At 42.0% G+C, this 25,457-nt stretch overlaps 1 protein-coding gene across 2 annotated transcripts in view; it reads left to right on the top strand.

The window, feature by feature from the left end:
* Window positions 1-25,457, top strand: part of EPB41L4A (erythrocyte membrane protein band 4.1 like 4A) — a 624,815-nt gene that overhangs the window by 201,709 nt on the left and 397,649 nt on the right. For both annotated transcript variants that reach the window (XM_069226476.1, XM_069226475.1), the window contains exons 3-4: window positions 13,060-13,111; window positions 20,611-20,689. In XM_069226476.1, coding sequence (XP_069082577.1) covers window positions 13,060-13,111; window positions 20,611-20,689 — 131 coding nt within the window. The remainder of the gene's footprint in view (window positions 1-13,059; window positions 13,112-20,610; window positions 20,690-25,457) is intronic.

The raw sequence follows: 25,457 nt of genomic DNA, 5'->3' as shown, positions 1-25,457 counted from the left end.
ACACTGAATATTGCGCACCCTACACTCTGGGACACCAGAGATTGAGGCAGGGACGCTGAAGGTATTGCACTCTAAGTACTCCACCTCTGGATGCTGAAGGTTGATGGAGGAAGAGTGCTTATGCCTTCACATGCAGACTCTATCACATGGCACCCACGCTGTTCAGTCATTTCCTGAAGCCTCCATGCTCTTCAGGCAAATCATGTGCTGAAGAGGCATTAAAAGATTTTACATGTAGAATTGCTAACCTTTAAAGACATGCCAAGATTTTTTTCATCATGTTTACATTCTCTAAACCTAGTGTAGCTTTCCTACAATTAGTAAGAAAGTCACAGTTAGTAATTTTCGTTTGTGCTTGAAGGATTTACTCATCATTCCGCACTCACCTCTTTAAGTCCATATTTTGTCAATTAAGGATGGTGTGTGTCTGGACTTGTCACATCCGGTGTGCATATACTTTCTTGAAGACACTTTAATCGCAGCAATTTCACCTTTTTTAGGAAGTACATTATGTTTCAGTTCATTGGCTGGTATAACCCTGAGATAAACGTGTCATTAAATAGATAATAAGTTGTGTTTGGTGAATAACAGAGGTTTAAAATGAAATGACTGTTTGTACATGGAACAGAGCAGCCTGCAATTGCGAGCCTGGAAGGAGGAGAAGGCGAAGTGCTGCGCTGTTCTAGTGCTAAACCCAAGATATTGCAGCACAAGGATAAGAATGTCTTATAGAGCAATTAGGCAGTGACCGTCGGGCTGGTCTGACTGATCTGTGTATGGGCTGCTTTTTGGGCTTTTTGTGGGCCGGTCTTATGGTCTGGTGGGCTGGTTTATTACCACAATCATAACCAACAGGAAACACAAATGCATACAGTCTCCCGTACTTTGCAAAACACCTATACAGCTTGTATTTACAAATTTAAAATTGCACATATTTGAAAATGAAGGTCACTTTTTGGCTATTTGATTCACTGATGGTGGCCACTTTTAGTTTGGTGCTCAGGCCTATTTTCTTTGCCAGTCAGACCCTTTGTAGGATGGGTTACTTTGCTATTCAAACTCGAGCTCTGTAATCTTTAACAATATGTTATTGATATCCGAAAATAAACTTGGGTCCCATCTGAACCCGGGAGACCTGATTGGGAGTCCCAACTGAGCCCAGTCCCTCTCTGGCCAGGAACATAATCAGTGCGCCAAGTTCCACCCTCTCCTATTCACAATGAAAGCTTGTGCCTTGCCTTCCCTCACTTAAATTCATCACCAAAATATTACTTTGTCATATTTCTACCCAGTCTGACTTTCGTCCAGTCCCAGACTTGTGAGCCTCCTTACTTTCTCCTTATCCTTCCTCAAGCCAGGGACATCTTGACGATTTTAGGGCCCTGAGGCAAACGTATTTTGGGGGCCCCTGTTCGAACAGCTTTGAATTTTTGATCCACTTTCAGCTCTTTCATACCCTCTCTGGCCAGGTCACTGACAGTGCACAGGCACGCTGTTTCAAATCCTAAATGTGCTTACATCGAATACTTAAGGATAGTGATGTGAGTTTTCAATATTGTAACACAGCAGAAGCTGCAAATAATGTCTGTGGCACCCTCCCATTTCTCATATGTGAGGTCCTGTTTTGATCTAAAAGAACATTTCTTGTGGTTGTTGCATGAAACATAAACAACACATTTGTCTGCAAAATGTCTGTAATAGACTCCCATTCATTAGCCACATTACAAATAAAGAAAAACACTATTTACAACCAGCTGTTTAAGAATTATTCAGTGTCATAAGAGCAAGACCCTCTGCAGAACAGAGTTTCTTCTATCAGGGGACCCTTGAAAGGTTGGGGCCCTGGTCCAGAGCCAACTTTGCCCACGCTTTAAAACGTCTCTGCTTCTAGCCCTGGCATTTCCACAAATAATTTGGTGCACAACCCATTGTAATGCAGTGAGACTTCCAAGGTCCTCCTCCAATCTTCCCAGCAGCGTGGCATCCAACTAATGACTTGTAAAGAAAATCAGATGCTCTCGAGCATCTTGTGTTCTGCCATAACTTTGACACAGTGGAGCCATGAATGTTGACTATGTGGTAACCACCAGAGACACCTCTCCATGGCAGGCAGAGAGTTAAAACCATAAAGTGAAGCTGATTGAGCCTTCTCACTCCTACTCCTCTTTTTCTTTTAGTATTCAGCAGCATCTCACACCAGTCTTATTCACTAGCCACCTTCTGTTCTAAAGGGAAATTTTAATCATAGAATAAACCTAACCGAACAACATCACAAAAAGCAGCAACAGGACCATACGTGTTCTCCCCCTGTGCACAAGTGGCCACATCTGACAATACTGTATGTTACTTATAACTTATACTTATCAATGATAATTTCAGCAGTAACATCATCAGTGGCGTTAATAGCGAGATTAGGAACAATAGCTTCTTACGTGTCAGCGATACCAAGACAGATCATATCAAGAATACCATTGTCACTACGAACATTCTTTACTTGTTCTACTGAAGATGTGACCTATTTCATTGAAGCAATCCTTACTTGCCTCGCGGACAATTCAGTTGGCGATATAATAAGAGATATTATATGAGTTGTAATTAGGGATGGTATAGATGGTGTCACTGTGAATGCTGATGCTACTTGTGAGGTTATTGGCAATGCCATGCTTGATTTTGTAAGTGACCCACCAAGTTTGAATAATATCATTACTGATTTAGGCCTGTCCCTTCATTAGGGAAGAACAGAATGCCTAGGCACAGAACTGCACAGACACCTGTGCACTCAGATCCATCAGATCTGGTGAGATAGTACTGTCTACCTTGCTACCAGTGTGGACTCATCGCTGTACTCAGGTGTCTTGACTCACTTTATGTGTAAGACTACCTTTCCTGTTAGGGACAGCCGAGAATATTTAAATGAGCTGATGGCTACCAGTTTTTTGTCCTTATCATGTAGGTCCACATAAGTGCAGGCTGTGTCCGTGCCATACTACACACACTCTTTCACTTTGGTTTGTAGATGATTTGTTTGTGCGTTATGTAAAAGTCATATAAGTAATTCTTGTGCTTAACATTCCAGGAGAGCCCGACGGGATCAAGGCCCAACTCCAATGGACAGCACCCAATTTTTGTATCTGGTGGAGGGTACTTCCTGTGTTGGGGGTTGAGCCATCAGTCTGTCTCTCTGTGAGCCAGATTACAACTGGCCTGGAAAAATTCCCATAATTTGCCTGCCCCGAAGTGACCTTTTCTGGGGGCCTTGATAATTCCAGTAGTGGGAAATAAAAATAATTACACGTTTGTGGGAGATAACATAGGAAAATCTGTGTTTCCGGAGCAATTTTCACGTTTTCCCTAGTTTCCCTGTGATTCTGCTGCAATTTCCATGTCTTTCCTCAGCATTTCACATGGAGATTTTTTTACCGCTTTCAGCAGCCAAATTGTCCATGTAATAACAAAACCTTTACACTCCTTTGGGGCCTTGTTACTGGACTTTACTGGTAACTTGTAAATTGAATTAGAAACCAGGTCACTCCAGATTACAGTCACCAACTTCATTGCTACCCAACGCCTCCTCAGGAAAAGAGAAAATAAGAGACTGCCCTTCTGTTAGCAACCCATCACATAATGCTTTAGTTCTTAATTTTATTTCTTAGCTACTTTTCTATTTGTTTTCAATTTCAGGTGACCAGAAATGCGTGCTTCAAATGCATTTCTAATGCTTGTTAAAGGCCATTGCTGCAGACTAGCCTATTTTCATACCTCGTTTTAGTTTTTGGTAGCATTTGTGCTACATTAGTGCCCTAGACTGAATTCAACCAATAATTGTCCTCCTTTCAAAATTACGTTGTTAGTATGATGTAGATTCCTAATGCCAATCATCTATCTCTTTATAAATTTGTTTGTCTGCATCTGTGTTCTTTATTCTTGTATGTCAGTGTATGTGCAAGAGGGTTAGGGTTTGGTTGGCTGGGCACAGTTTCATTTTTGGGGCCAGACACCATGCTAAGAGAGTAGGTGTTGAAAATGATTTAGGTTCAAAAGGAGTTGAACTAACATGGATTGGTGAAAGAGGTTTAAAATGGAATCAGTTATTCCCTCTATTTTTCTCTGTTAGTAGATGTGACCATCCCCACGTTATGGTTATCCACTATGATGACAATGATTTAACTGGAGGTAGGTTGGGAATTAAGATGGAGACATTTTCCATCTTAATGTCTATGTTTCCAAACATACATTTTGTGTTCTCAAATATTTGCCAGAGACAAAAGTGAAAGTGGTCTACTGTAAATGCTGTTAAGTTTGAAAAGACTCGAAAACATGTCAACAAGGCAGTGCCAGCATCCCTTCTTAATCATAACATGTCTTCCATTTTTCATTTAAATATAATCTATGGCAATGCAGCACTGCATCATCCTGATAGTGTCCGTTTTTCAACCTTTGGAAACCCTATTTTCATTTCAAACCTAACAAACTTGGTTTGACAGACATATATAAACATGTTTTGTAAAAAAAGAAAAAGGGCTCTTTTAAGAGCCACTCTATTTTATGTCTAATTTTATTTGATCATATATACACTTTTAAAAAATATTTCAATTACCATTGTGGTACTTTCTAACTAATTTCAAGAAAGTACTGCTGTACATCATAAACTTTAAAAAAAATTATATAAATCAATTAAAATACTTTTCACTAACTCTGCAGACATCGTTAAACTGCTCCTTTCTTCCTATACATCACAAAAAGAGCAATATGCTTTATTTCGTGTTAAAACATAGAATAAAGACAAAGAGTGCTGTAAACAATATGGCTAGCTTTTTATTTTGCAAGGGCTTTGATTAACCAATAATACTGTGTTTCATGATTGTCATGTACTGCAGCATACCTCGAAGGTACTGTGGTGTACTGCGGCCTAATATATCACTAACTTTGTCCCTTATTACTTAAAAGCAAGTGAACAAATTAAAGAAAAAAAAAATCAACAAGCATTTGCAATGCAATGCGTCTCACGTTTGCTCGAGGTAGAGCTATTAGCATTATAAATTCCTAACCGGACTTTTCTTGGCACACAAACTGAAAATAAAAAGTAAAACAGTTGACATAAGCAAGCTGATTCAAAGTGCCTCTGTTAGCTTGAAGAGAGAGACAAAAGGAAACAGAAGTTCGCTTGCAGTCAAAGTTATCTGCAAAAGTGCAATTATCTATATAACGGGGTCAATGTCCAAGGTGTTAACAAAACCGCCATAAGGAGGGACAAAAGTAAAGCAGTTACCAACGAAAACAAAGGATTTTTGAAAGGGAAGCCCACGAACAAGTGATAGTGATGGGTGTGCGATGGGCGTGGTCAAAAGCCCAGATACATACCAACACGTCAGAAAAGCAGCGCCTGCGCGCTGCTATGCTCAATCTAAAAAGGACCCTTTTCACACCATAATCTATATTCCTGCCAAATTTCATATCAATCTGTTCAGCCATTTTGTCACCATGTTGGTTTAAAAAAGTCTATGGAAAATGTATTGGTGGATAAACATGCTTTGGGACCCCCCTTTTTACTTTTTATCCTTTTAACTAATCACTTAAAAAAGAATAGGTCTGCAAAATTTCCTGAAGATCCAGAGGGGTTAACGCTATCTATATATATATATATATAGGTATATATGTACACATATATATTAAAAAGGGAAATATTTTTCATCCCTATGCATTCATGGTGTCAGGATAGGTATTTGATACGTTCTGTTAGGGTCATCCCTCTCTGTTAGTACATTGCAGAATCTCCAGTCGTAGTAGGTTGCAATTAGGCAGGTTGTTATTCGTGACCCCCTTTGACTGGCTACAAACAGTAGAATGTTGCCTGCAAGAAACACCAGACTACATATTCGAAAGGGAACCTTTTTTAAAACAGCTCATGTCCCCTAAAAGAATGAATGCTGATCTTAAAAAATAGTTTCCTGTTGGGAAACACATCCAGAGGAGCAGGCAGTGGTCTATTGTAGCACAGCATGTTCCTCTACAACTCCCGAAACTGAAGCTATCCAACAGGGCAGCATCCCAATGCCAATGGGTTGCCACCTCCTCTGAGGAGTCAATAATTTACCAATAATTTGCGGCTGCAGTTACATTTGTAGACCATTAATATTTACCATTCGAATCACAATTAGGAGAAGACGCCGTTTTCACACCTCTCCTTGTAACAATTTGGAATGGGTATCTAAATCCATTTTGTGTGTTTAAAATGCTATTCCAGGTCTCAAACTGGTTCAATACATACTAAAGAAATACCTTTTGCTGACTCGTACACTGTTATTTTGTGAATCATAGTGTTAGCATTTGGTTATGTCCATTAGGTCCTCAGGTCTACTGTGCAATTGTTTTTTTAGGTTACAGTCTCAAGAATTATTTTCCCCCAGGCCTTCTGTTACTTTTACTTTCTTTTTAAATATCCATACAAAGGCTTTTTCAAATTATTGTCATCTGAAGCCTAATTATTAATTTATGATAAGTTCAAAAGCCCATATGGACATGCTTTGAAGCTCAGTTATTTTTTATGCCAATGGTATTTAAACGGTTTAGCTGCTTAGAGTATATCAAGTTGGTGAATGCAAGCTAACTGATTAGAATTTTGCTAAACGATTAGTTTAACTAATCGTTAGTCATTCAAAACAATTACTATGCTAACAAATTGTAATCTAGTGTCGATTCTTGGGTTTTAAGGATGGAAGAATCACAGACAATTTCAAAGAACAGGATGCCTGGACCTTTACTTGAAATTTGCTATTTGTAAAGAGCTGTGGGCTAAGGGGCAAACCACAGAAAAGAGGACGTTAGTCTGTTTTTTTATGCCCGCTGCAATCTGTCTAGGGCTGAAAGAGCAGTCTAGGAAGAAAGCTAGAGACAGAACATGGCATGGAAGGAGGAGTGGGTAAAGAGGAAAAGAAAATGGAAGCTTGGTTGTGGAGAGATTCAAGGCTTAGATGTACAGGAAAAGACAATCAGGTTTTTTAGAAGGGGTTAAAAAACAAAGAAGGAATGAAGGCACAGGTTGGAGGTGTCAGGCCTGCCTAGAAAGCAAATTCATGTAATGGGGCAGGGTTCTTAGAAAAAAGAGGTATAGGGGTCTCCCTCTAGAAAGTATTCTCCACAAAATCGTGTCAACTAGGTGATTCATTATATAGAACTGCTCCAATTATCCCAACCCAACAATGTAAAAGAAAACTTAGATTACTTGAAATTCATCACATCCAAGACATCAGCAGGACCATTCACCAAGCTGATATTCAACTGCCAAATATAGACCCACATTTATAGGCCTAATATGTTTCGCCTAAATGAATATACAATCATGCTACCAGATTACATTCTGATGTATTGCCGGCTGCACTGTTACTCATTTTAGGATAGCAGTATTAAGGCCCTGCAACCTCCACAAATCTCCAGAGAGAGGCCCTTGCTCTGTTTTGAAACCTCTACATATTTTGTAAAAACACATGTGTGCACCATGTTTCTCTGAATAACTGCCGAAAGCCATGGCGTCCAGTGAGTTTTACACCTTCCTAGCCCAGTCACAACCCCCAAGTGAGAATGGTACATCTGGATGTTTTTTCAAATACATCACATGATTGGCGAAGGGCAAATCTGCAGCAAGGTGAAGCATACTTTTAGATCAACTGATGAATTTAAATTCCAGTAGTGACATGCCTTTCAAGTAAGATGTGAAATGGGAACAATAGTCTGTATTAATATTTATGTAGCTCAAACTAAGATATTGTGTGGAGGAAATCTCATTTTCACGGAATTACATTACACATTTTTACCACCAGTGAGTTTAAATGATCTACCCACAATCACGAGATGCCTGGTTAAGTGCTGAAGTCATGATTAAAGCTCGAGACCTCAGGTTTCAAGGTGAACAAAACATCCGACTACTGCATTCAGCCTGTGTTAGCAGAGCAAATGTAACAAGAACCAAGCCAGGCAGTAGAGCATCCTCATTAACTAAGAATGTTTGTTTCTGTGTATAGTGACTGCTGTGACTTTACATAGGACTTTCTATGCCAGTATGACTCTCTTATGCCTGCTGGTGCTTGTAATCAGCTGGTTTATAGAAACAAGCAATGGCAAACCAATAGTTCTTGCATGTGCAAGAACTATTGGCTTTGCCAACGTGTTTTAACCATGATGTTCACCAGCATGGCTGCTGTTCAGCATGGCTAAAAGTTAGTGGCATAGAAGAGAGTGGCATGGAGTGTAATAGAGTGGAATGATGAAGAGTGAAGTAAAGTGTTGTTGAGTGGAGTGGCAGAGACTGTCATGGATTGGAGTGGCATAGTGTGTAGTCGCGTAGAGTGGCATACACTTGTGTGGCATAGAGTACAGTGGCCTGGTGTAGAGTGCATTGGTGTAGAGTGTTGCAGAGTATAGTGGTATAGACTGTAGTGGCACTGAGTGCATTGGCATTGAATTCAGCTGTGTACAAAGCTGAATGCAGTGGAGTAGATCAAAGAGGTACATAGTAGAGTGGAGTGGCACAGAGTGGAATGGTACAGAGGAAAATGGTGCAGAGTAGAGTGCAGTGGCATAGAATGCAGTGGTGTAGATTAGGGAGGCATGGAGTGGTACAGAATGGAGTGACTTAGAGCCATATGTACGAAAGCTTTTTCCCATAGACACAGAATGGGTAAAATCCTTTCGTACATCTGGCCCTTAGAGTTGAGTGATGCAGAGTGCAGTGGCACAGAGCAGAATCGAGTGGCATAGAGTGCAATGGCGTAGAGTGCAGAGTAGAATCGAGTGACACAGAGCGCAGTGGCATAGACTGGTGCAGAGTAGAGTATAATCCCATAGAGTGCAGTGGCATAAAGTGCAGTGAGGTAGAGTGGAGTAGTGCAGAGTACAGTTGCACAGGGTTCAGTGGCAGGAAGTGCAGTGTTGCAGAGTAGTGTCAGAGCGTAGGGGTGTAGAGTAGGGTAGCCTAGAGATCAGTGACATAGAGTACAGTGATGCAGATTACAGTGCAATTGGTTAGAGTTCAGTTGTGTGGAGTGCCTTGGCATAGAGTGCAGTGGTTAAGAGTAGAGAGGCATAGAGTGAAGTGGCACAGAGTGTAGTAGAGGGCAGTGGCATTGAGTAGCTTGTTTCAGACTAGAGTGGCATATAGTGTAATGGCGGAGAGTAAAGTGGTGTATGATTCATTGGCATAGAGTGCAGTGGTGCAGAGTAGATTAGAGTGGTGAAGGGTGGATTGGCGTAGGGTGCAGGGGCATAGAGTTGAGTGTTACAGAGTAAAGTGCATTGGCCTAAAGTGCAGTGGCGTGGAGTGCAGTGATGCAGAGTGGCATAGAGTACAGTAGCATAGAGTGGAGTTGTGCATAGTAAATTAGTGTGGCCTTAAGCGGAGTGATGTACAGTGCAATGGTGAAAAAGGCAGTGGTGTAGAGTAGAGTGGCAAAGAGTGCATTGGCATAAAGTGGTTCAGGGAATAATAGAGAGGCATAGCATGACGTGGCGTCAAGTGCAGTGGTGCAGAGTGCAGCAGCTTAGAGTGGTTTAAAGTGAAGTGGTGCAGAGTAGAGTGCAGTGGTGTGAAGTTGTGCAGAGTAGAGTGGAGTTGCAAAGAGTGGAGTATTCGTGGTGTGGTAGCACAGTACCGTTACAGACAAACACTTTTTCAATTGAAATAACCATTACATTTGCGCAGACGTACAGTTTTATTTATAAAACTTTACAGTGCACAGACAAGAATATGTGAAAATTGCATTACCTAGTTTAAGATTCGTTTTGACCATATTATGTTGTTTGTTTCGCACTACAGAAATCACAAAAATGTACTTCATTGTGGGTTCATAATTCTGATATATTCTGAAATACTTAGTTCATTTACATGTTATTGTGTGCTTGAAGAAAACTCTTTCCTACCTCCACTATCCAACACAATTGTCACATAAATCCTCTCACTTTGAAGTCAGAGAAAGAAAAGTAAACAAGCACCCTTGGAGGACAGAGCCTGACATTTGACCTCAGTCTTAGAATGCACAGCAAATGTGATGAGATAAGAACAAGATTTAAAGACCAATTAACAGAAAGGGAGTTTGTGGAAGAAAACAGAAAATATGATTAAGGCCATGGTAGGTATGAACTGAACATGGAGAGCCTAAAGCAATTAAAGTCAGCAAATGGAAAGTCATAAAGTATGAGTTACAAACCACAAAGCCAAAGGTAAGGAACAAGCTGAAAGCATAAATATGTCAACTTTCTGAAAGTCCCCAAGGTATCTTTAGAAAACCAGGCAGCACAGCTGCGACCTAAAAAAAAAAAGGCACTCAGGCTGGGCAACGTCTTGCACAGACATGATAACCTGGTGTAGGTGAATGCCAGTGCTACCAAATTATCAGATTCAGCCAAGTCTGTCTTGCAGGAAGTGAAAGCAGCATTATGTTTGGTAATGCAGAACAGCTTTTCATCATACCTCTGCTGGTCATCTGTGAGGACCTTGAGTATGTTTGTAGGTGATAGGAAGGCATCTCTGAGCTACATGAAACACCAGAAGGGGCTGTACCTCAGGGATCACTAGCCATGGCAGTATATGGAGACAGCACTGCTCCACAATATTAGAGCAGATTCACAGCCTTGAATAACTAAAGTAAGACAGTGGGATGCAGCGAGACAGGGAGCAGATCTCAGACACCGAATGGCTTATGGTATGCAAGCACACAAAATGGAATTACGAAACAACAGGTATAGACCTATTGGTTGTAAGTGGTATATGAGTATCAGCATTACTCCCAAAGAAATCAACTTCCACCAGATGTGGCATAGCTAGCACACATCTCTGGAATATGCAGTGTGGTTGTAGGGAAGTGATTGTACGGAATTGTGTAGCCCATTTAGCCAGGCTGTTGGACTGGAGAGTGGCAGGATATGTAGATTGTTTATTGAATTTGTATCAGAAAGCTTACCACAAAGTTAAATCACTTTCACTAGCGCTCTCATTAGGCAATCATTGTATGGTTAAGATGTGGTGGGATACTCCCTTCTGAAATGGCAGCTATGCAGAAATGGGTTGTGATTGAAAGCAGTTGCGGCGCTCGGGGGGGTGGTGGGGTGGTGCGGTGTGTGGCAGGGGTGGGGTTGGGAATTGGGGAAGGACAAACGAAAAATAATAATAATAAAAAAAAGTATCTTCCTCGCCACCACGCCGCTCCTTGGTCCTCACAGCAGGCACTGGCTCCCAGCCTGCAGCCAGTCCTAATGGTGCTTTCATGCGGCTAGCAGCATGAAAGCAGTGTTAGGATTGGCCGGAGTGCCCTGGCTTGGCTCTCCAAGGCAGAGTGGGAGGCTCTGCTTGCTGTCTCTAACCCGGCAACACAGTGCCAGGTTGGAGAGAGCCCAGTACGCTTGTGTGTTTGGCCGGCCCATGACGGCCGGCCAAACATACATACGCACTTAGGAGAGTGCTGTGCACTCCCCCTCCGTCCCTGTCATGCCTCATGGCCCCGCCCCTTTTACAATAAAATGATAATAAACATAGTTTACATTTGCAGCTCCTGTGGGGGGTGATGACGCACCTCCGCCAAAGCGGAGGAGGCACCGCTGATTGAAAGGTTGGCCAGTGTAGAGAAAGAGCTGTGTGGTTGTTCGACACAAGATCAGGATGTTGTAGATGAATCCTTAGAAGGTATGGGTGAGACATGTGACCAGGGTCCGCACAGAGCATTAGCGACCTGTTATCCATTAAGTATTGGTGAGAACTGTCCATGTTATGTGCTGCTTTCTCTTTCGTGATGTTTTAGGTGAGGATAACTTTAGTACTGGCACTTCTTTATGAACTTGTTTTGTCTTTCTCCACAGTCAGGGCCACTGGATTGATGAGATTTTACATCCACTGCGTTTTATGTATAATTATAATTTGCCACATTTGACACATAATCCATCACCTGCTGCATAATGTGAAGAATTAACAAAATACAATTTAGTTTTGCGCTCAAACAGATCAAAAGTTACTAGAAACGGAATGACGCGTGTTGCCAAGCAGTGGAATGGGCTTTTCAAAGGTTGACTGGTCACCTTTTTGTTGCTTATTGCTGTATTTGGTTGTGAAACTGGTAATAATGAGGCGAAACCTTTGCCCAGATAGTATTGTTCTGTTGAAAAATATGAAAGAGATAATACTGTCACAAAATGTGGCGCATTTTGGTACATAATTTGCCTCTTCTTGATGCATAACTTAGTTAACCCTGTTTGGTCCTCCCATGCCCCATAATTCCAGTGGCCCTGTTTATGGTTTACCATTTGTCTTGGTGGAAACTCTCGCTAGTCTCTTCTTTACATTTCTTGACCTAGCTGTGACATATTGGCCCTCATTATGTGTGCCCTGTGAAAATTCACGTCATTTCCTTTCTCTTGATTTACTGTTAACGGAAGTCCCTGTAATTCTGAAGGGACTAACTGTCATTATCTGTAAGTAGAGAAAAATAGGATAATTTTCCTGCTTGGTTTCAGTAACTGTAAATTGTAAATGTATGTATATAGCGCTTACGACTCCTGAGTAAGCGCTGAAACGCTTTTTGCAGCGAGTATCACGTTACTTCAGAACCTAAGATTAATAATTAGTAATTGGAGATTACAAATTTCTCACGTAGACAATGTTGCAAAGTATTTTCAAATTTGCGAAACTTAATCTGAAGAAAGTTAATACAGGGACTTTGTTTTATCACATAGCGTACTATGTTGAACTACTTTCCCTAATTATTTTTTCAAAATTAGCAATGTCCATTAAGTTTTTGAAGCTTCCCAGATTCTGTAAAAAACATCAGACCTTTCTCTTTTGCACACCGAGGGATATATGAGGTACAGGGAGGCAAAGTCGCTATTTTGCTTGAAGTGGTTGACTGAACACCACGCAAATGAATTGCATATTTTAATATTTTGCTGTTTGGAAGCCTTTTTAGGCAGCTTGAGAACTCTCACTGGGGGTGCCGCCACCATTCTTGATGAATGTGTGAAAATATTCTACCAGCTGTGCTTTGTGCCACTGTGTCATTTTGTTTGTATTCTTTTTTGCAGTACTGGTTGGATCCAGCAAGGACAATCTCGGAGCACAAAGACCTCATACAAAGTAAGTGATATTATTCAACTGACTCTTGTACATGATGCAAAAGAAATGTTTACCAAAGGGAAATATGTTTATACCGGTCTCTTTTTGGTAGGTTAGACACATCAATCATTGTATATATTGTATAAGGAAGCAGAGTGAGCAGATAAGATGCTTAGATGTCATGCAAGGATTTAGCTGTCAATAGATTTATCTGTCAATAGATCTAGATACTCCTACATGTTTGCGATCTAAGTAGACTCCAGTGCTGCACCAACGTGGTTTACTTGATCGCTACGCACACAGTGTGTATTAATAGGACCTCCTTCTATGGCAGTACAGGAGATCATGCATATCACATTCTATGCGTTTTGTGGCTACAGATATTAACATTGGGACATAACCTGGTTGTGAGGTTGATGACTTTTTCTGATCTACATTCTTATTTGTTGTTTTTTGGTATATTTACGTTCACTTGAATAAAGGCCGCTGTGTGAAATGTGTTTTGGAACTGTGGTGTTGGTAAAGAGGTCTGGATTCGAACAGAGCCTAAAGCTTTCTACAGTATTGTATTTGTATTTATGTTTTGTGCTCATTTAATTTTTGACTCCTTGAACAAACTGTATAGCAAATTCTTGCACCCCCGTAGTGAAGACATGACACACAGAGGTAAGCCTAAGTGATTTATTTTAAGAAGAGTGTGGCGATCCCTCAGCCATTCTTCATTCAACTGACATCCCTGGAACACTACCTTGATATCTAGAACTTAGAGTATAGGCTAATCCCACATTCCTTGTCCCAAATGAAAGGTTCTGCACTTTTACATATTGTCCATGTACAACAAAGTTACACCAGCTGCACTAAATACGATTTATTCTGAGTTTTTGGACAAAATCAAGATGTGGGAAAAAGATGGACAGTACTCGATAGTCCAACAATTGATCATAAGGCACTTCGTCTAGAGCAGCGGTCTTCAAACTTTTCAATGGGGTGCCACCTCCCCCCAAGTGAAAAAAATAAATATTGGGCCCCCTACAAAATTTTCACAACTATTCTATGAAATTGGCAATGTTTAAATATGTGTAGACTTATTTAAACATTTCAGTTAATTCTGTTATTGTTTTAAAAATGCGCTCAAATGCATGATGCCAAACATACTATCGTGATCAGGCAGACGTTACTAACGTGTAAAAGTATTCAGAGTCTGATTATTAGAAGTGGGGGGGCGGGTTGTATGAAGAGTATTTGGAGTCCTTTTCCTTTTGACATATACTCCCATTTTGAATATGAATGACACAACATGCTAGAGATGGCCCATTACAGAGCGGTTTACTGCTGCTCCTCGTGTTCATCTTTAAACAAAAGCCCTGTTATGAGCATAATGCTTCTTTTGGCCAGAGCCTGGCACCCCTCCTGGGATTAGTCGAGGCCTCACTAGGATGGCCTGCCACCCAGTTTGAAAGCCCCTGGTCTAGGGGGATGTCAGTCTACAGGACAGAGGTGCTTTGAACCATCAGTGTAGGTAAGGTTGTTTTTATGGCCATTTACTATTCGGAGTGGAAGAAAATATACTTAGAGCGGGAGAGCATTTAAGCGGGAAGAATTAAGAGTGAGAATTATATAAAATGTTAGGTGTGCAAGGTGAACATTTGATAGTGTAAAAAGTAGTGTTCACATTTCCAACTGAAGCAACGGGTATAGTTGTTAAGGGTGGCAGTGGCCTGCAGAAGACAAGGGCTGGGGTTGAGGCCATTGACCATGAATAGATTTGTATACTAGTTTAAGGAACAAATATAGGGGCTTCTTGTATGCTGTGAGCTAGCCGGCCTTGAGTCGTGTGGGAGCGGTCAGAGGTGAGCCTAGGAAAGTTAGACACTTTTGCCCTGTAGTTATATGGGAGTTGTCAAGAAACCATAATAGAAAGTCTTACAGTAATCTAGCTTGCTGAGAGCTAGTGCATTGATTAGTGCCCTTGCAAAGTGGCATGTGAAGTGTGGTGGATTTCTGCTGAAACTGGTCAACAGAAGAGCTAATTAGTGCTAATTGTGATGAGTGCTTTAGTAAAATGGGCACCAATCTACATGTCCTTTTGTTCCATTCATAACTGACATTGCAACGGATTTTCATTGGGAAACAACCCTGTTTGTAAATATTTGCCATCAGAATCGATTTCCTATGCTAGTGCAGATCGATGCATAATTTTCCTGTGTAGAAGATCCATAGATGCAACCTTGTGTGCTGTGCTGCACAATAGACTTTACCCAAAACACTAGGTTTAGAAGCATTGATTGTCATACGATCGGATGTTGTAAAATACCAGTGCTTTACTGCCTATGTTATAGCTCATGACCTGAAGAACATCATAAACTGTTCATACAATACCCATTGTACAGATCACCAAAGTAAGTGGCGAGTCAAGCATGTTCATGATGTTTATTCCAAAGGGTATAAGCAGTTTAAATCCCCTATAAAATTCATCAGTTTGGCCTGATCATTTATTTAAGCAATATTATCGAGGGGGGCTTCGCAGTTAGTTATTAACTGGGATGGCTTCATAGGGCCAAGGAGAAACTGAAGGCCCAGTTTCACCCTGATCAGTAACTGCCAGCGATCGCCCTCAGACCCATTGGATAATATTGCTTCTGTAAACCATACCCATTAACATTTGGGGTAAAGATCACAAACGTGCTTGTCAGATGGTGTGGTGTGTTTTTCAAGGACTATTTAGGTGAAGGTAACAAGTAGCATACCTGTGGGTTTTTTGAGAGATAAGGCTCCACTATTTTTGTCCCATTGAAATCCAGTATAATGAATGCCTGGATTTTAGGCCACAAAATCGAGCATTTAGGAAGGTTGATCGCACATATTAGTCACAACATAAATCATTCTTTGTTCTTGTCATATTAAATTTAGGAACTGTGGTGAGTTCTGAGGTGATTTTAGCCTGTGAAAAAGTCTAATCATCAGTTTGGATTTAATGAACCAGATTTGAGAGAAAAAAAAATATCTGATTATTTTCTCCTTGTAATTATAGAAGGTGCTCCAGAAGCTAAAATGAGGGCACATTTTGTATGAATTCATCCTCATCCATGTGAGATAAATGTCTGACATGCTGAGTAAAACATGTACTTCGAACAACAGTCTATCAGTTGATTTCTCTGTGTTCTACCGCTGCTTCAACACAGAGTTCTAATGAACAATTAGAACATTGGAATGTTGGAAGCTCCTTTGGAGACAATGGAGTGCTCTGGGCTTTTACTGACTGGTAAAATCTTAAAACCTAAACATTTCCTTCAGAGATAAACAAAATGAGATGGCTTATTTTGTTATAGAATTTATGGCTAGTACTCTAGAAAGCTGAAATGAGGACATTTGTTCTACGAGTTCTCAAGTATCTTGCTCATCCATTTCAGTAAAACATTCTGAAGTGCAGAAACATTAACTTCCAACACCAGCAGCACTTTGTCAGTTGATTCACCAGTGTTCTACTGCAGCTTCATCACAGTGTTTTAATGAACAACTAGAGCACTAACATTCTATATTCATGACAAAAGTTGGCACTCCTGAACAGAGTTTTTTTGGCTGTAGAACTGAAATCATTTTTTATGGTGGACACTGCAGTAAATAAACAAAATGAAGGGTTTCATTATGTCACATACATTATAGTTAATGACCTCGAAATTTAAAATAAGGACATATTTTCTATAAATTCTTAGCTATCTTTCTTATCAGTGCCAGGAAAAAAGTCTTAACCTTGGAACAAACATTCACATGGAGCTCATGTTGGAAACAAAATATAACATGACAAAAAATATCTATCTTGAGTACATCTAAGTAAGAACATTCAAAGTAAGGCAGAAAATACTTGTCAGGATTCAATCTAGGACAAGACATATGCATAAACACCAGTATGATATTTTTAGATTCAATTCATCCGAATTGAAATCTATCTTAGATTTGACATGTAAGAAAAATGCATAAACAGCAATACGCAGTTTAGTGAGTAGTGAAGAAGATTTTTGAGAAGCCCAAGTGAATAAACAATGCTTGCTCTGTTTTTTTTTTTTTTTTGAAATATGTTTTTATTATTATATCGGCCAACTGGCAACACTAAAGAAAGATACAGGTGATTACAATTTGCTCCAGGGAATAGGGTGCATTGAAGTTTTCTTGTTTTGCCACATTTCCCATTCCTGTGCAGGAGCCTCCCCCTCCATGCATGCACGGATGCGCGGAAGCCCCCGCGCACGTGAGCAAAAGGGCAATGAAGTAATGTACATTTGAAGTGCATAACTGGCACACCATGTGAGATAGCAGTAGAAAGATTAAAGGTACAGAGGAAGGACACAGAGAATAGAGCAGGAGCGGGTTGAGCGAGCACCGTCAGGGAGGGGGGATAAGGGAGGAAGCAAAGGAGAAGAATGAGATTTAGGGGGAGTACGACCCCCCCCTTAAGGTCTGACAAGCCAGCCTCCAAGCCAGGGCCACGTGGCCACACCTGCAGCCCAAGTGTTATTCAGGGAGGGTCCATGGGCCCGTCCCCCACTTGGGGAGAAGGCGATGGTGTGGCAGCCCCCGGGTAAAAGAAGCACCCACAGCAGCTGGGCCCATCCGGGCAGATAATGTATTTAAGTGCTCTGACCCCCTAATTTAGATTGTCGCTGGAGAGCCAGTATGTTTTTTTTTTTCCCACCTTTTTGTTTAGCAATATGCCTGGGCTGTCCTCATATGCCATATCTCAGTTATGTATGTTGGTTTACGACTTGTGGTGTATGTGACAATGAACACTTGTGTTGGTGTCTTGGAGTCATTGTTTAAGTGTTGGGTGTTGTCTGTTATTTACTATTTTCAGGGAGGACGCTCGTCATCCTTGCTTTCTACAGCAATCACAAAAGAGTTCCAAGGGTCTAGACCCTTGACAAGGATTCCTTTGTCCAAGAGGAGCTGCAGTGTCTGTGCTTCAGCTTTAGCCCACCACAGCAGCTCAGCACGCCACTGGACAATACTTGGGGCGCTCGGTGCTTTCCATTGCATGGCTATAAGGCACCTATACATCACCAGTGCTAGGGCAATACATTGAAGTGTGTGTTTGCGTTTTTTGGGACACGGCCCTATGCCCAATAAGCATAATTCAGGACTGGGAGTTAGTGTAGTGTCTGTCCACTCGGCTAGCAAAGTTATTATGTCATTCCATATGTTTCGGAATGGGGGACAGTCCCATGTCATATGAAAGAAAGTGGCTTCTGTGGTTCCGCATCTGGGACACGATTGCAGCGACTGAGGAAAAATACGCGTTATGCAGTGTGGCGACAGGTATGTTTGGTGCACATAGTTGAACTGTGTGTACCGGAAGCGGGGGTTACGGGATACTTCATAGATCATTTTCATAGCTTGGTTCCATGCGTGTTGTGTTAGGGGTTCTGATAGCACATGGTCCCATCTGTTTTTTGCTTGTTCCTGTGTATGTTCGATATGAGTGGTGAGAGTTTTGTAAGTATTTAATACACTTATTGGGGCGGCTATGCTTTCTAACAAGTCGTGGAGAATGGGAGAAACCTTAGGTTCCGCGTTGGCGCATTTCCACGAGATCGTAATACTTGTCGTACTACTCCGTAAGTTATGAAGTTACCTTATCCTAGGGTATATTTGTCGGCCAGTGCCACATATGTTTGGAGTTGCCCGTCATTATATATGTCACCGATTGTACGTACGCCTTTGTCTCCCCATACGCTCAAACCCACGTTGGTTGCTATTTTTGCAAGTTTTGGATGAGCCAACAGTGGGATCCTAGGGGAGTATTGTGGGATTTTATTGCCTAATAGTGCAATTCGGCCCCAGACCCAGTGCGCAGTAGTCAGTAGGATATTGCGTGAGTGTTTAGGACACTCGCGGTTCATGAGATAATGCAATACCTCGGTATTGCTGAGATCCAATAGAATCATCTGTGTTTCTGCGCTGGTGGGGTTCCCGATCCAGGTAGATATCCATTGCAGTTGAGTGGCTGCGTAATATAATTCACCTCTGGGGGCCCCTAGTCCCCCTAGAGTAAGTGATTGATATATTTTGGATAATGCTACGCGTCTTCGGCCATTGCCCTATATCAGAGCAGTCAGTAAACTGTTCAAGAGTTTGAAGAAGGAAGCAGGTAGTACCAACGGCAGGGCCATAAAGAAATACAGGAGGCGTGGTAATAGTATCATCTTTGCTATGGCCACTCTGCCCATAGGCGATAGTGTGAGCGAACACCAGAAGGGCAGGGAAACCCTTATGGATCTAATCACTTGCCCTTAGGTCCCGGCTATCGTGATATATGTTTATTCCTAGGTACCTAAAGGTGGTGTGACACCACTTCAAGTCACCTGGTATGGAGGGTTTCCTGTGAATTTCAGGAACCGGGCGCATGGGAAATATGCATGATTTTGACCCGTTCACCCTCAGCCTGGCCACCGAGCCGTGAAAAGTTAAATGTAAGCACATTTTCTGGATAGTCAGAGGTTGAAACCCCCTGATGGTGCAGGTGACGAAGCACACCAGACTCATGCTGCCGTCATAATACTCGTGAATATTCCTGGCGGAGTGATTGCAGGTGTGTGTGGAGCAGAGGAAATGATAGTAGTAGGGGCAAGTGTGATGTGAAATCTAATATTTCAGGTGGCTGGATCTCAGCAGTAGCGCTTTGGATAGCAGAATTCATCCAGTGTCTCTTGGCTTTGAGACAGTCAGGGACTCTCAATCTGAGATGGTACATGGGTGATCAGAAAATCTGAGTGCTTTGGTGAAGATGTGACCACACAATCAAGCGCTACAAATGCTTGGCCAATAGATCAATCTGTGTTAAGTGCCTTTAGTTTTGTCTAATGATTACTGATGCCATTTTTTGAACATTTTAATTTTACACACTTTGTTCAGGGTCACTTTAACCACAGAAACAGTCCATCTCTGATTCTGGCAACCATTTAAGATCCATTGGACCTGAATCATTTTCACAGTATAAGGGAAAATACAAACAGGCAGTTTGATTTCCTGGTTTAGCTATTTAACAAATCTTATGCAATCATTTTAGTTATTTTTTTTGTTTCGAGAGACTATCATAATTTGGAATATATTAAAGCTACTAAACTGGTGCTCATTCACAGGAGTAATACCCTACTACTATAATATTGTCACTGTAATTGCCACACTTGGTAGACATTTTACTGTTGGATTTAGGGTGCTTGGCCCAAAAATAGGGAATGACTTGTCTTATCTCAAGTTTGTTTTTCTAATTTATGTACATGAAGATACCGCCTGATTTTGCTGGTGGGAATCTATTATGGGGTTTCTCTGCTGTTCTGTGGTAACATTGCTACCAAGATTTTCTTACCAAATTTAAGGCAATGCTAATAGTTAGCGTTATGAACCTCTATAAAACTTTGCTCATAACAGAAGAATACTTCATAGAATTTGTAATAATGTGGATGTTAACACATTGCCTGTAAAGTTTTAAAAGCCCATGTAGAACTGACTGACCTTGCTTTTTCCAGCTGGACCACCATACACCCTCTATTTTGGTGTCAAGTTCTATACAGAAGATCCTTGCAAGCTTAAAGAAGAAATAACTAGGTAATGTATGAAAGAAACAATCAGTTTGGTAATTTAATTTGTTTATCCTAAGGGGCCCTCTGAATTGCGTTTTAGCAATAACAGTCCATCTAAGGGGCAGATTTTAAATTAGCCGTCAGCATGCTAGGTTGCAGTTGTGATGAAAGATCTTACATCTTCTCCTGCCCAGTTCATAGATTTTTGCCATGTTTGCTGGGATCGTTTTGCTGTTTGTCATTTTGAAGAAGCACTTTCGCCAACATGGAATGCTATGCAGGCTATCTTATTGTTGCAGCCAGCCTGGTATTTATTTTGAGTTTCAAAAATATTTTTCAGAGTTGGTTTGTTGCTGAAAATCAAAATATCAAACATCCTTGATTCACAGGGATTTTTTTCCAAGTGTGCTTTTAATTTTTAGACAATGCTTGCCAGTTGCTTCTGAGATCTATTTTTCCTTTAAAAATCTAGAAAAGGCTTAGAGCCCACCCATTACTTTCAATTGGTTGGCTTCCTTTTCACTCTCATGTCTTTTGTTTGCATTTGTCAATGGCTGCTAGTTTGCTGGTTTCATTTCACTGGTCTCGGTCCAGACAGCTGTGGGAGGATTTTGGTTTCACCTCTTTGGATTCAACAAACACACCACACAACACACACAACACAGACACACAAAGCAGCTTCTTGTCAAGCAGCTGACATTTTATTTGGACATTGCCAGATAGTGTGGCTACACCAAGGAGCAAGTACCGGGACCCGTTTGGTATGTGTATGGAGTGTCACAAATCCACTTGTGTTGCATCCACACTGCCAGGGGTGGCTCTTCCACGAGGGCAGAGGCGCATCACTCCCCCCCTCCCGCCCCAGACATCAGCAGCAGCTGCAAAATCTTTACAAGGAAACGATAGCAGTGTTTGTTATCGTTTCCTTGTAGAGGGGCGGGGCCACGGGGTGATGTGCTCTGAGGGGGAGTGTTTGGGGAGTGCTCAGCATTTCACCAGCACTCCCCCTCAGCGCATGTGTGTTTGGCCAGCCATCTCGGGTCAGCCAAACATACATGTGCTGTAGGCTCCCTCCAGCCCTGCAACACTGTTGCTGGGCTGGAGGGAGCCAGCACAGGCTCCCAGTCTGCCTGGGAGCACCCTGGCTGGGCGCTCCGAGCCAATCCTAATGCTACTTTGAGCAGCGTTAGGATTGGCCACAGGGCATGCTGGGAGCCTGTGCCTGCAGCCAACAGGGAAGAGGAGCATGGCGCGGGACCACACCACAAAAGGTAAGTGTTTTATTTTTTTAACTTAATTTTATTCAGTTTTAGGTGCTCCTCCAAACCCTCCCCCCCCCCCCACGTATGCTATGTTATTATAATTGTATTATTCCTGGGAGCAAGGGGCTGGGCTGGGCTGGAGGGAGGGTGCCGGCACTACAATGTGCGCATGTTTGTTCGGCTGGTCGTTTTGGGCCGGCCAAACAGACATGCACATTTTGCATGTTCTCTACCTGGCTGTTTCGTACAGCTGAGTGGATAACATCCACCCACTCACAGTCTGAGGGGTGAAGCAGACCACTCAGACCAATCACTACACTGCTGTCATGCTGGTGACGGCAGCGTTGTGATTGGCTGGGAGCCTGTGTGCACCCGGGAACAGGTAGATGATGAGGACGGAGGGGAGACAAACGTGTCTCCCCTCGAAGGTATGTTTTTAGGAAAAACATATAGATTTTTTTTTCTAAACCCTCCTTCATCCCGTCCCGCCCTGCCACCCCCGTTCAGTGGCAGCCGCCACTGCACACTGCTAAATGGGAAATGGAGAATCTTGCCTGGGGACAGTGCCTTTCCAAAGCCTTCCATCCAATAATATTATTTTTTATGCTGAACGTCTTCATGAAAATAGTGGCCCCGAGTTTGGCATCAGTCTTCTGTGCGGACACCTTGTTTGATGGTGGCAGCGTGGATTTTGACATCATCTGGGCTATAAGTGTTATATTTCTTATGAAGGCACTTTTTCTCTTTAGCTCTCTCTTCATTGATTTATGATGCTTCAACCCCCACCTCCCCCAGAGCTTTGTTGTACGATATGTAGCATGCAAATGTGTGAGTTCCTGAAGCGGTGATGTATTTCTTGGTGCACCCATGCTACTCTCCTGAAGTGTCGTAGACAAACCCTCTCTCATTCCATTCAGTGACAGAATGCATGCAAACTTGTGTTATTATTTGACGTGTGCTGAAATACTATGGAGGCACTGTCACAAACTTAACTACATGGAGAGGATGTGGCAATATGGCCAGAACTACCTACTTTGGAATTGGAGAACCCGGTTTGATTCTTGGCGTCAACTCAACATCCTGTAATTCTGGGTAAATCACTTAATCTCCCCATGCCTAAAAAATGAATGTGAACTGTAATGTAACTGGTGCTCTTGTGCAAAAAAATGTTTGTTAGCATTTTCAGAAAAAAATATTTGAACAGCATAAACATCATTTCGGTGGGTGAGTATTATGTGTTGTTCATCCCTAAGTGTCCTTTTCAATAAATCCCTCTTCCAGCATCTTAACCTCTGGGGCTCTGGGTGCAGTCCAGTGTACAGCAATCAGGCGTCTTGCCAGGGCTACCCCGAGTCAACATATGTGTTGCCATATTCGTTTCCCTGAATAATGGTGCACCTACACCCCCCCCCCCATCAAGCACAGTTTTATGATTCCTGTCAGAACCATCCCTCTTGTGTGCGATAATGTACTAATCACTTCTGCCCAGAATTGTCTAACGGATGATAGGACCAGGTCATGTGTAAAAAGTCTGCAGAAAGCAGTCCGCATCTACCAGAGAGAATTGGATTTGCCGGGTATAACTTAGAGAGCTTTTTGGAGGCCATGTATGTTCTATGCAGGAACTCATACTGGATAAGATCAGATCTAACGTTAGGGGACACCTGCTAGACCTGCTCACGTTCTTTTCACAATTCTGCTCCGGTCATCTCGTTCTAGCAATCCACATTACAGTGGTCCCTGGGAGCAAGTATTCTCACCTCCCCTATCTGTAAGCAAGGGCACATGCAAATATGTTATCAGTCTCCTGCAACCGTCCAGGACTACTAGTTGTTGCATAACTGCATGTTCCTCCGGCTCATCTGGAAACGTAGTCCAGACCTCTTGGGCTGTTTGGGCTGACAGTAATGCATACATTGTCCTGATTCTACTCAAATCACTACAATACCTTTAGGTCGAGTATGCGCTGTATAAAACTGTAAAAAATAAATAAGGAAAGCTGACAGAGAATCAGGTGTAATTTGCAAATCTGCCCCTTCTCTTGGTGGCTTGTTCTAAAAAGGGCTGACAAAAGCATGAGAAAAGACTTTGGGACAGACAGAATACAGTTTTTCTCTCCCTCTATTCCTTTGTTGGGGTGTTGTGGTAGGGGAGGGGATTGAGGAATATGTGCCCTAAAGAGCAAGCTTCATTTAAACCTAAAACAAATATTGGAAAAGCTAATAGGTCTCATCTATGCCAGATCTTTTAGCTTTGCCAATGGGTTTATAGCCAAGTTGCATAGCAGTGGGGCTGCTGTGCAACATTTCTGAATGGCTGAAAGTAATGGGAAAAAAACGTTGACACGACCAGCTTTGACCGCGTCATAGCTCTCTTACTTTTTACTCTTGGTCATGCTGCACAGCAGCTGTGCTGCTGTGCAACATGGGTAAAAACATTGACAAAGCCAATAGGTCTCACTTGCTTTTTATGCTCTTGACTGCTAGGCTCTTAATTACGGTGGTCAGCAAAGGAAAAAGTATGTTAGCTAGCTCATTTGACATGCAGTGGGCACTTTGACATATAATGACTGATGGCTCTGTGAGGCATGGGCCTGTGTTCAAAGGTTTCAGCCACAGGAGCCTGCTGAGACTCCACCATTGGGAACCTGTTGGCCCCTATGACTCTAAATGAGCTGGGGAAATGGCGAGTTTGGCAAAATGCGACCTCCACCGACTTACGACGCTGGGCCTGTTCCTGTTCCTTGTACTTTCCAAGGTGAGGAAGAAAGCAGCTCCGCTTTTGTGCTCTTGTGATGTTTACATTGCATAGCTCATTGTACACAGCGTGTTTCATCACCTGTGTAGCTAGACCTGCCTACCGAGTTCAGATTTTCAGGTAGCCCAAGGCTGCTGAATGACCCATGTCTTGTTATTAAGGAGGGGCTGGGAGGTCAGCAGAGGAACAAGCTGTAGCACGCACTGCTTAGGAGAAACATTCCATATTAAGTGTGCATGATACAGCACCTCCCAACACATAACAAATACAGCTAATTAAGTAAAGGGCCCACTGGGTAATTGAGTTCTAAATCAACTGAATAGATCTAAAAGTTTCATTATAATAATTCAAAATTATTGTGATAGGGAGTCAGCATAAAGTCTTTGCTATGAAAGCTCTTAGCAAAATGGGGAGATAGAATAAAGTCAAACCACAGAAAAGTTTCTAAGCCCCAAATGAGCAGCAAAATCAGTAGAGAAACGGACAATGCCCCTTGCTGCATTCAGGAAAGCTCTGTATGTCACTAAAACCTCTAATTCATCATGGTATGATCAAGAATGTTACATTCTCTGAAAATCGAAATACAGCTTTATTAACCCCTTAGCTGCTGGGCCTTTTTCCCCCCAGTGCTGAGCCCTTTTTTGGCTATTTGGGGTAGTTTGCACTAAGGCCCCCATAACCTTTTGTGAGCATAAGCTATCCATGCCAAATGTGCGTACTTTTTTTCCAAGTTTCTGGGGATTGTAAAGGTACCCAGAGTTTGTGGGTTCCCCT

This window comes from Pleurodeles waltl, chromosome 1_1 (genome assembly GCF_031143425.1).
Source record: "Pleurodeles waltl isolate 20211129_DDA chromosome 1_1, aPleWal1.hap1.20221129, whole genome shotgun sequence".
In the NCBI taxonomy this organism is placed as follows: Eukaryota; Metazoa; Chordata; class Amphibia; order Caudata; family Salamandridae; genus Pleurodeles; species Pleurodeles waltl.
Note: the sequence above shows the minus strand (reverse complement) of the source record. Positions and strands in the feature narration are given on the sequence as shown.